This window comes from Musca domestica, unplaced genomic scaffold (genome assembly GCF_030504385.1).
Source record: "Musca domestica strain aabys unplaced genomic scaffold, Musca_domestica.polishedcontigs.V.1.1 18, whole genome shotgun sequence".
Classification (NCBI taxonomy): domain Eukaryota; kingdom Metazoa; phylum Arthropoda; class Insecta; order Diptera; family Muscidae; genus Musca; species Musca domestica.
In genome coordinates, this window is record NW_026712238.1 from 14,722,616 (window position 1) to 14,735,676 (window position 13,061).

At 35.9% G+C, this 13,061-nt stretch overlaps 1 protein-coding gene across 1 annotated transcript in view; it reads right to left on the bottom strand.

Moving 5' to 3' along the window:
* Window positions 1-823: 823 nt before the first annotated feature.
* LOC101896930 (serine-rich adhesin for platelets) overlaps window positions 824-13,061 on the bottom strand; it is a 74,378-nt gene continuing 62,140 nt past the window's right edge. The window contains exons 5-7 of the mRNA XM_020036718.2: window positions 9,800-10,061; window positions 3,132-3,255; window positions 824-1,423 (exon numbers count right to left, since the gene is read on the bottom strand). Coding sequence (XP_019892277.2) covers window positions 1,241-1,423; window positions 3,132-3,255; window positions 9,800-10,061 — 569 coding nt within the window. The 3' untranslated portion in view covers window positions 824-1,240. The remainder of the gene's footprint in view (window positions 1,424-3,131; window positions 3,256-9,799; window positions 10,062-13,061) is intronic.

The following is a 13,061-nucleotide window of genomic DNA, read 5'->3' on the forward strand; positions in this document are numbered from 1 at the left end:
TGGAGCTGCACAGACAATTTTCTGTCTTGGGCAGTAGTATTCAATGCGAACTTCAAATACCAAATTTGAAATAATTCCGGTGAATAATGTCGCTAAAATCATCAAAATACCGAATATCGGTATTTCGTATATCGGTACCGTTATATGGGAGCTATACCAAAACGTGGGCCTTCATTGCCTATTTTCAATACCGAAAGTCCTGCAGACATAACATACATTTGAGTGAAATTTTATCAATCTGCTTCATTTCGTTCGGAAGCTAGAGTGATTTCCACAGACAGACGGACGGACGGACATCGCTAAATCGACATGGAGTTTTATGCTGACCAAGACTATATATACTTTTTGGGGTCTTAAATGTGTATTTCGGGGTGTTACAAACGGAATGACAAACTTAATATACCCTCCATACTATGGTGGAGGGTATAACAAAGTAAAAATGATGGCGTTTGTCTTTGTTGCAGTACCTTTGTAAAATGTGTACAAAATATTTGGGAGTTAAGCTCCAAGAGATAATCCCAAGTCATTCCTTTAGGAATATTACAGGTCGGGTTAGAATGGTAATTAAGAGGAAAAAGTATTTGCTCTAAAAGTCATTACAGTACGGGCTATACTTGATGTGAGTTTTAAAAATCATTTTTGCTTTCGAATTAAATCTAGGATCGATTCAAATTTACATTAATCAACATTTTGATTCCCAGAGCTTATTCATATACATAATACGAAAAAAATCACCATTCCAAATTCGTTTCCAAATACTTAATTTTATGCAAAAACTAATTTAAAAAATTTAACTTGAGGTATCGACATATAGAAAAAGAGCCCAATATTTCAAATTAAAAATCCTCACTAATATTTCTCAATGAAATCAAACCCCAACATTTTACAAAGTTAAATTTACAAATCATTTAAAATTCACAATCGTTGTCATTATGCGACGTTTAACCATTTACATAACAAGAAAATAAAAAAAATATTTTTCAAAACACTTCTCTAAGTTCTTAACTTTATATAATTTTTCTTACAAAAACTACATACATATTAATTACACTATTTTATATTGTTTTTTGTTGTTTTTTTACCTTAACGTTTATTAATTACCTAAAACCCCTGCATCAGGCGCATTGTCAGTTCTTATGATTCATATGTGTGTGTGATTTGTTTATGGTTTTGTTGTTGTTGTTCTTCATTCATTAACTTTTCATTTGAGTTATTGTCCTTTGCCGGTGTCTTCCTTCAATCATCTACAAACGGTGCTGTCATCGCCAGCACACGACGAATGTGAACTGGCCAAGAAGAGCTTACCACTGGAACAGGCACAAAGTTGAAAGACACGATGCGTATGATCTTTCTGTGGTGGTCCCTGTATGGATGGGACTGTGCGTAGATTTGGCATGAATATTTTCGATGACTCAAAGCGTAACTGTAAAAGAGAGAAAGGTAAGAAACAAAAAAATGGTATATTAAGGTGGGTAAAGAAAGCATTCAAGGTAATTAACTTGAGGTATTTAAAAAGGGACATAAAATCATTTGCCAATTCAAATCAAAAAATCAGATTATTTTTCAGGCAATTATGGCCTACGTATGACGAAAGAAAATCATCAATTGTTTATAGGTTTTCCGAATTCTGGATTATTTAAAATTTGAGGAAACTCCAAGTTTCGAAAAAAATGATCATTCAAGGAATTTGTATTTTTTCGCATTCATTTAGTTCCGACATACATAAATTTTAAAAAAGGAGCGATGTTTTATATGGAATACTTCATGTTTTACACATACAGGGTGAGATGAAAAAACGGCAACCAATATCAGACTGCTGTCATTTCCAAGCCACTTGTCCGACAGCTGTTAAAATTATTCCAGTGGCAGCTTAATATATTGTTTACAAGCGTACAAAAGCATTTTGGTGAAAATTTTCCAGAAAAAAAGTTATTGGTAATGGAATTCAAGCGTGATAGTATGATTTCGTTATATTTGGCTGGAAAAAACAAGTCGGAATCGTTTATCGCACTCCAGCATTTAAATGTGAATAAATCTTATGTGTCTCGTACCATCGCTCGTTGCCATGATACTGGTAGCGTAGGCCGACGACAAGTAAGTGGACGAAAGAAAACAGCAACATCAGCAGAAATGGTTCGAAAAGTAAAGAAGCGACTTGATCAAACCCGGGTCACAGTGCCCGAAAAATGGCTCGTGAGCTGAACATATCGCAATATCCCATTCGGCAAATATTGAAAAATTAGGTAGGGGTAAAGCCATTGAAATACCAAAAAGCGCAAGAACTTACACCGAAATAGAAAGAAAATAGACTCAAAAGAGCTAAAGAGTTGCTTCGCTTAAACGAAAGTGGTGAACTGCCGAATTTGGATTTCTCCGATGCGAAAACATTCGTTGTCTAGCAGTTTGTAAACAAACAAAATTTTGGTGTTTACTTGCCAAAGAGTTCAGCTGGTGTTTACTTGCCAAAGAGTTCACCTTCTGTTGGCCACCAGAACTCTAGCGCCGGCCATGGTGGTGGTGATAACACCCGATGTTAGCTCTCCGCTCGTATTAATCGACCGTGGAATCAGAATAAGTGCCGAATATTATCGCAAAAATATTCTTGAATGTGTATTAAAGCTTTGGGTACGCAAACATTTTGGCCGCAGAGCTAGGACATTCCAAAAGGGCTCATCACCGTCGCACTCAGCACGCGCCACCCAAGAATGTTTACAAAATGAGGTTCCTCGTTTCATTTGCAACGCACAATGCCCACCAAAATCTCCGGATACCAATCCGTTGGACTATTGTGTCTGAAGTATTTTGGAAAGCAAGGGTGGCACTAAAAAATACCCAATTGTCGATCACCTCAAGCAGGCGCTATGCCGGGAATGGGCCAAAATTCCGCAGAGAAACATTCGGGCAGCGTGTTACGGTTTCATTGGCCGTTTGAAGGCCATAATTCGTGCCAAAGTTGACCAGTTCGAACAAATCTGAACTTATTCTAAAATTTGATGATATTTCCGAAATTATTTGCTTTCATTCAATAAATTAAAAAAAATGTAAAAATTATGGTGTTTAATGACAGTTTTTTATCTCACCCTGTATAATTAAAAATAATCTTCATATTACAAATAACAATTCGTACTTACACTGCCTTCTATTGTGGTTAACTTTATATCCTCCAAGGCAGATATCTCAATGCCTCCGGCCCGTGATTGTAAATTTATTTCCTGAGCTGCCTTCATTTCTAACTGTCGAGTAGGCGATTCCAATCTATAAGAAAATATGTAATTGAATGTAATAATGGGTCGTAAAATGCAATTATTCTAAATTTAAATGAGTGCAAAAATAATTTTAGGTTTCAGGCCCATGCTTTTTTAAAATGTCCTAGAAATATTCACAAAAATATTCCTAGAAATATTCACAAAAACCACAATTCTGATATTAATTGAAACTAGCTCCAGTTCTAGTAATTTCTTGTAGAATGCGGCATGTTCTTTTATAGTATAATTTATCGCAATGCGAAATTGATTTTCTTTAGAAGATAATACTATGCTATGGCCTGCTCAGAAGAAATTATTTTTAATTCCTTTTTCGTTTATGTTAGAAAAACTCTTTTTATTTATGACAGAATGTTCCCTTATATTCTGTAATATAAAAACTTATTGTTTTAATAAAAAAAATCCGCAATGACTTGCTTCTGGAACCGACTGCCTTCTCGTATTGATAACCCGAAACTAAAGGATTATCCAAAAGATTATCTTTTTTGTGACGACCATCTGGGCTTTGTGGTAAAATAAATCCGAGCCTTATATGTAGAAGTCCTTATCTGCTATAGTACATTCTATGACATTCTATTGTTTATATGTTCATGCCTCAATGAAGGAGACCTGTGGTGTTCTTTTAATAGTGGAACATTGGGATTTTTATGAGAGAAAACATGGAGTTTTTTGTAACAGGAATCCTTTCAATTTTCTACGGCAGAATATCTTCGGGTGTGCTATGTCGGAGGACCTCGTGGTTTTCTTTGACAGAAGACCTTTGGATCGTCTACGCTACAATATATTCTAGTCTTTTAGGGTAGAAGGCCTTCGGGTCCTCTATGATAGCTTCTTGCCTTCTAGTCTAGAAGACCCATTTTGTATGGTAGAAGACACATTTTCCTTGGTAGGAGACCCTCAGATCTCCTAAGGTAGAAGACCTATGGCAGACGAATTATAGGCCTCTATTGTAGAAGATTTGTGGTCTGTCTTCTTTGAAGAAGAAGACCTTCGGAGTTTTCTGTGATAGAAGTATTTCAAGTTTTCTATATCAAAATTCTTTTTTTCTCTTGTATGAATATCTGGTTTTCCATGTTAATTTGTAATCAAGCTACAGGTCGCAATTATGGCCCGATCCTTACGAAATTTTCCTAGAAATTTTCCTGATTTTGCAGTTGCTCTATAGGCCACAATTATGAACCAACCGAAGCGGAAATTTACATGGAATAAGAGTTTAGGACTGGGCTGAAACTCACCAAATTGTCCATCGGACAGTATTTAGCTGGTACAATAGACCGTTACTTTTATGTGAGAAAATAGAAAAATGTCCACTAAACCGCGAATATTGTTAACTCTAGCCAAATCACAAATACATTAAAAGGTCATTCCTGAGCATTCAAGTGATGCTGATAGCCAAGAAATCGGATATATAGCAAAATAGGAATAATATATATGTAAAAGAAATATATCTTATTTATTCAAGAACCCCTGGGCCGATTTGCACAATTCTCATCGGAATGATCTAAATTGCATGGTATAGCGTTAGGATCAGAATTAAAGCCTGTTGTCCTTAAGATGTACATTTAGGGGTTCAAATGAACTAAAAAAATTTATTTTTTCTAATTTTGTATTCAATCTATAGGCCACAATTGAAAACTAATCAACAGGGTATTTCGCATCAGGATAGAGTTAAGGACAGGGAAGAAGTCTAGCATTTTGGATGACTATTGGATCATATTTAACAATAAAATGGACCACAACTTTTGTGTGAAATTGTTTTGAATATAACACGATTCAGTGCGTAAATATTGCCCAAATTCTCCGGGTTATAAACAGGCAGGGCTCGTTGACATTATTTCAAAAACGAAATCTTCCTAAATAAATTTAGATATAAGGAGACTTTAAAAAATTGTAGTGTTGTAGGGTATCACATGGTCGGCCCCCACGGCTGTAATTTTTGCTTACTTGTTTACTTTATAATATGTGAACGACACTCTGCGCTTCTTTGATGAAAGACTTTGTATTTTATTTCTAGATCAAGGCTGTATTGTCTTAATTTTCAGTGATAGAAGTCATAGTTAGTCTAGTGAATCGAAAATGAGAATTCTTCCATTTTATGAAGGGAGTGTATTATGTTCTCTTGCATTTGTTTTAACGGGCAAAATGAGGAAAGGTAGTCACACAGTTCCCTTGGGATATCAATATAGAAACACAGTCGGAGTCGATCTCTTTATGTCTACCCGTAAGCCAAGAAAAGGTTAAATTTATTGTTCAATTAAAATGAAATTTCGCACAGTTCACATATTCGGTCCAAAGACGAATACTTTCAAAATTGGTATGTCAAATTTAGTGAAATTGGGATCACATATGACTATAGCTCGAATATATACGTATCGTCAGTCCCAAAATCTGTAAAATGCATGATATTCGATACAAGATATCATATACACTTTAGAAAAACCCCTGCCAAATTTTGTCCAGATCTGCTTAGATGAGATTATAACTCCCATACTTTTTCGTCAGATTTTGAGATTATAATGCACTAAATGTGCAGTGTCAGCCTAAATTAGTTGAATTTTTGGCAAATCCAGACAAGCTTATCAAATTTGATGAAAATCGGTTAGGATATAGCTATTTGGCCTTTTTAGCCTCTCAAAGCCTCAATATGCCTTTTATAACTATGATATCCGATACAAGATATCAGATGCAGCCTAGAAATACCTTTGCTCTAATTTGTCTACATTGGCTCAGATTTAGATATAGCTCTTACTTATTTTTGTCTGATTTAATATAAATGATACCCCAGCCGTGTGACGTTCGTAAAATTAGGTTGAATTTTAGATCATACGAAAAAGATCGAATGCCATAAGTTCAGATATAGCTAAAACACAAAAATATCTTTTATTGGACATAATATTTAGGCCTTCTCTATGATAGGTTAGAAAATATATTATCGCCCCATATTGCTTGACAATTGCATATAAATGTTTATCCCACCTTATGAATAGTGATGTCACTACCATTTTAGTGCCAAATTAGTGACACATCCAACTGGTCACCCAAAGCACATCTCTGTAAAAAGTTCATTCATTTAAATCGGAAAATGAGAAAGAGGGGTTGAAAATGGCTTTCATTCATTCAGAGGAACGTGTAAACAAATACAATCCATATTTGTCACTTAAATCCTTTGAGCACTTTTTAATAAACTCTATATTTCATGTGGATGCATTTACACCCATACATACACAAGCTCACTCACCCACACACACACACACACACACAAATTCGGTTACATGCACTTTTGCAATGTGTCCGAATCTATCCCATTGAAAAGGCATTAAACCCAGGGAGCGAGAGCGATGGTATGTGATGGTAAATGTTATTCTCTGCTCTGTATGTCCGGGTGGCTGGAAGGATGACTGGCTCTGACTATTGTAAACAACAAAACAAACATTGCACGACTTATACAGTGCAACACACACACGCAGACACTAACAACCTGTCGGAAGAGATATTCATTCATTCATTGATGGCATAAAATAGGTACAGAGACCGAAATTTGAATTGTATGGCAGGTTAAATAAGTTTGGAGGAAAAATGTCGGAGAAAAGTCCATTACAGATGGCAGACATACTGTTGTCCAGATTTGTTTGTTCGGTTGTTTGTTGTCGTTCACCGCTGTTGATCCACATTCCATAAACACATCTCTCACAACATGAATTAATAAGTGTTTATTTAATGCATATTGCTTGTTGTCGTTGTTGTAGTTGTAGTTGTTTTATTTTTTGTAGGCCATCAAACCAGACAAACAGGGTACGGAAATGATGTTTTGTTGTATTTGAAAGAAAGAGTTGAAGAATTGGCTGGACATCTAAGAAAATGTAATCCTGTCTGCGTTGTTCAAATAAATATTTAAAATATTAAAGCTTTTTCAAAGGACTTGAGTGAGTTCCAAAGAGGCAATAGGAAATTCTACAAATGAAAGCTGTCTGGGTTCTACAAGATAACTTCAGATTTATTATTATTTCCTACAGAAATATGTCACATTAATCCATTATTAAAGTAACTGTATGTACCTATGTTATCCTTTAATATCCTTCTTAAAAGTAATGAGTTTAAAATAACTTTAGACGATTTCAATTGAAAGACTCAGTTGAAATTTAAAATAATTTTCTTAATATCACCAAAAAAAAAACAGCTAAGTTCGACCGGGCCGAACTTTTAATACCCTCCACCATTTGGAACGAATTAGTAAATTTTCAAAAAATAAAATCCTTTAAAATTTCTTTTAAAATCTTTAAAATACCTGATATCGGAAGGTACCGATATATGGGAAGATGTACGATATTGTGGAACTATATCGACAATTCTCTTTCAGGGGGTAAAGTACTCACAAGGGACCCCTTGTGTGGATTGTCAGACCATTCCATTAGAAAATGTGACTATAATCATAAAAATACCGAATATCGGGGGTACCCGTGCAAAATTTTAGCTTCCTATCATAATTCGTTTTGACTGAGGCGTGATTCCAATAGACGGACGGACAGCTCTAAATCCTCTTAGAATTTTACGCTGACCAAGAATATATATACTTTGTTGGGTCTAAAATGATTATTTCGATGAGTTACAAACGGAACGACGAATTTAATATACCCTCCATACTAAGTATGGTGGAGGGTATAAAAAAGTAGCTAAGTTCTGCCGAGCCGAATTGTTAATATCCTCCACCATTTGGGAGCAACTTGAAAAATTAAAAAAACAAGTTAAAATGTATCAGTCGGTATTGCCGCCAGATATATACCCTCAGCCTATGTTCGATTATTTAAATATATTTTTACTAGTGTTAAATTTATTCAAACGTTTGACCCTCTATGGAGAAGGTCCAAAAGGAATGGGCCAATATTGTCCATTTCCTATCGGACCCAAAAATATGATATAAATATTGCGACAGATGTGCCAAGTCTAAATGGAATCTGATGTTAATTTGGCGTTTTATGAGCTTCATGGGTACTCAGAATTTCAATATTTTGTGGGGGAGGTACCAGAAGGAGTGGACCGATGTATTCCCCCTTCACACCAGACCATGCGTTAATACAAATATTAGGATGTGTGAAGTTTGAAGACAATCGCACTTTTACATCACATTTAATGAGATTGTAATTATTCAAAATTTTGACCATTTGTGGGGGAGGTACTTGATAGAGTGGACCGATATTGTCCATTTTCACACCTGGCCTAGCGCTGACGCGAATATTAGAATATGCAAAGTTGGAGCCAATTCGGATTATCCTTTCTCTTTCTGTGCAAAAATATATTTTTTGAAAATTTCGACCTTTTGTGGGGGAGGTACCAAAAGGAGTGAACCGATATTGTTCATCTTCGAACTCGATCTAAGTTTTGACAAAAATATTACGATGTACTAAGTTTGGACCAAATCGAATACTCTCTTCGAGAGTTATCGTGCGCACCAGCCAGACAGACAGAGAGACGGACGGACGGACATCGCTAGATCGACTCCAAATGTTCTGAAACGGATTTGGTCCAAAGAGACCTAGGTTCTAAAACCGTTATTTCGACTAGGCACGTTTTGGCCGTATCAAATGATATATACCCTCTGTAGCCATATGGCTGAGGATATAAAAATCCGAAAACTACCACTTAAATGAAAACCCTTTATGGGGCTATATATATGCATACGAAATTTTTTGCACATAGGCTGCTGTACCCGTTAAGCACTTCCAATACGAAATTTGAAACGATTCCGCTGAATAATATTGCTGAAATCATCAAAATACCGAATATCGGTAGGTACCGTTATATGGGGACTATACGAAGATGTTGACCTGCATGCAAAAATTTTTGTCATAGGCTGTAGTACCCATTACAATCTTCAAATACAAAATTCAAAATAATTCCGGTAAATAATGTCGCTAAAATCATGAAAATACCGAATTTCGGAAGGTACCGTTATATGGGGGCTATACGAAGATGTCATAGGTTGTAGTACCCATTACGAACTTTAAATATGAAATTTGAAATAATTCCGGTAAAAAAATTTCGCTAAAGTCATGAAAATATCGAATATTGGGGCTATACGAAAACGTGGACCGACATGGCCCATTTTCGAACATAAACTGCCTACTGGTAAACTGTGCATGTATGCAAAATTTTAGCCTTCTATCTCAATTCGTTCGAAAGACAGTGTGACGGATCGCAGACAGGCAGACATCGCTCGATCGTCTTAGAATTTTAAGCTGATCCAGAATATATATACTTTGTAGGGTTTTTTTTATTAATATTTCGAGGAGTTACAAAGGGAATGCCAAAGCTAATATATCCTCCATAGAATGGTGGAGGGAATAAAAAGTGCATTTATTGAAAATTTCTAACCCTGACCTTAATTGCATTTCCAATAAATATTTCCCATTTCTTTTCCATGTCAAAACTTGAAAGAAAATCATGCCACAACAACAACAACACACATAAATAAATACTCGCCCCACAAAAAATTGAGATATACCAAACGACACCCAAAAAACGAAATGCTATTGACTTACCTTAATTCACGTCCCGGTTCGGCACGTACATGCGGTGTCTGTATCGATTCACGGAAAATCGCACCACCTTCGCCGTCCACACGCAGGGCATGGGCTCCGATTGTGACTTCATCTCGATTAACGGAAAATAAATTTCTTCCGTTTGTATCATTGATGCGAAATGATGTCGCCATGCACTCGAGCTTATCGTGTCCCAGAAATAAATGATTTTCCAGCAGACCATCGACGCCGCGTGTATTGATTGAAAAATTACGTGATGTTTCTATCCAACACACACACACACACGAATGGGGAATACATGAAATAAACAAATAAACAGATGAAATCGTAGATAGGTATAAGAAAATTCTCAATTCAAAGTCAAGTTAAAATGGTGTATATGTACGTATGTATATTATGTTTGCAATATAAAGTAGGATTTAAGTTGAATAAGTTTAGAGCAGACTATACCACACATCCAAAAGAACTACTTTGTATTAATGTAAATAAAATTCAAGTCAAACTATACAGAATATTTTAGTCCGAAAGTTTAGTGGTCCGATAAATACAGGATGAGATGAAAAAACGGGAACCAAAATCTCCGGATACCAATCCTGGACTATTGTGTCTGGAGTATTTTGGAAAGCAAGGTTGGCACTAAAAAATACCAAAGTGTCCATCGCCTCAAGCAAGCGTTTCGCCGGGAATGGGCCAAGATACCGGTGACGGTTTCATTGGTCGTTTGAAGGCCATAATTCGTGCCAAAGGTGACCAATTCGAACAAATCTAAACTTATTCTAAAATTTAATGCTATTTCCGACATTTTTGGCTTTCATGCAATGAAATTAAAAAAGAAAATGTAAAATTATGACATTCGAATTTGTTGCAGTTTTTTATCTCACCCTGTATAATGCGATTTCTGGGGGTACTGAAAGGATTGAATCGACATCTTCACACCAAACAAAATATGAGCAGAAATATTGAAATGTGTGAAGCTTTCAGAAAATCTGCAAATATTTCATATTTTTATAATTATTATTCAAAAATTAGCTTTTGTGACGCTTAGCGGGAAGTTACAATAAATAGTGGACCTCGATTTTCATACCTGACATAGGTCTGAAATAAATATTATGATGTGCAATATTTTTCTATATTAGTAGTTTTTTTTTTTGTGAGAATTTTCCTAAGGACCATCAGTGCTATAATCGCCAAGTTTTAAACTATATGTTTCCAAGGGCTATATGAGCTACCAGCAAGTACCCGCTACTTCGTCTGCGGAAAGTTCAACTACAAAGTTGGGCCTTTTTATACCCTCCTGATCAGCATAAAATTCTAGGTCGATTTAACGGTGTCCGTCTGACGTCCGTACTTGAGGAAGAGCTTCAACATTTGGCGGAACAATTTGTATTATGTCTAGAATGGTTGGTATTGAAAATGAGATATATCGGTCTACGTTCTGGTATAGCCGCCATATAACGGATCCTCCCGATATTCGGTATTTTGTTGATTTTAGCGACATTATTCACCGGAATTGTTTCAAATTTGGAATTTGAAGTACGTAATGGATACTACTAGCCTAAGACGGAAAATTGTCTGAGCAGGTCCACCATTTCGTATAGCCCCCATATAAGGGTACCTCCCGATATTCGGTATTTTGATGATTTTAGCGACATTATTCACCGGAATTGTTTAAAATTTGATATTTGAAATTCGAAATGGATACTGCAGCCTAAGACAGAAAAATATCTGTGCAGGTCCACGTCTTCGTGGACCCCTCATATAAGGGTACCTCCCGATATTCGGTATTTTGATGATTTTAGCGACATTATTCACCGGAATTGTTTGAAATTTGATATTTGAAGTTCGAAATGGATACTACAGTCTAAGACAGAAAATTATCTGTGCAGGTCCACGTCTTTGTGTAGCCCCCATATAAGGGTACCTCCCGATATTCGGTATTTTGATGATTTTAGCGACATTATTTACCGGAATTGTTTCAAATTTGGCAGTTGAAGTTGGAAATGGATATTACAGCCTGTGACAGAAAATTGTCTGTGCAGGTCCACGTCTTCGTATAGCTCCCATATAAGGGTACCTCCCGATATTCGGTATTTTGATGATTTTAGCGACATTATTCACCGGAATTGTTTCAAATTTGGCAGTTGAAGTTCGCAATGGATATTACAGCCTGTGACAGAAAATTGTCTGTGCAGGTCCTCGTCTTCGTATAGCCCCCATATAAGGGTACCTCCCGATATTCGGTATTTCGATGATTTTAGCGTCATTATTCACCGGAATTGTATCAAGTTACGTATTTAGAGTTGGTAATGGGAACTTCAGTATGTGACAAAAAATTGTCTATGCAGGTCCAGGTCTTCCGATATGCCCCATATATCAGTACCTCCCTATTTTTGGTATTTTGACGAATTTAGGTAAAAAATCCATCGAAATTGTTTGAGATGTCGTATTTGAAGTTCGTAATGAATGCTACAGCCTGTGACAGAAAATTGTCTATTATTATTGGTACCTCCCTATATACGGTATTTTGATGATTTTAGCTTCATTATTTGCCGTTTATTTCAAGTTTCGAATTTAAGCCATTACCATGCTTATAACAAACAAAGATTCACTTCATAGAGACCATAATATAATGACTATATTCGGTATTTGTAAGGTTTTCACACAATTTTTAACGGGTTTTATTTTTTTAAAATATCCAAATTCGTTCCAAATGTTGGAAGGTATTCAAAGTTCGGCAATGGCTTATAACAAACAAAGGTTCACTTCATATTCGGTATTAGTAAGGTTTTCACACAATTTTTAACGGGTTTTATTTTTTGAAAATTTCCAAATTCGTTCCAAATGGTGGATGGTGTTCAAAGTTCGGCTACTGCTTTTTAACTTATTTAATTTTCAAGTATATAGGTGTCTATAGACCTGACACATCTTTCCCCAATGACCAGAATGTCCATTCATTTCTACTTTATGCGGCATATTAATGCTCTCTTGCTCCAATTATTGTCGTTCATTTGGTTAATTTGAAATTAGGCTTGAGTAACTCTGACAAATTTGCATAAGACATTTTTCATTATATTCTTCCCCAAGTGTCACTAAAATCCAGATCATTTCCCGAAAATCTTTCCACAATATTCATACCACTACCATACCGTTTGTGTGTGTACTCTAAGGCACATCACCGTATCAGGTTGCAATCCATTGGATCCACATGTCACCTGTAGTTGTGGTACGTCTTTGGTTTTGGTGTTTTGTTGTACGTGGATAT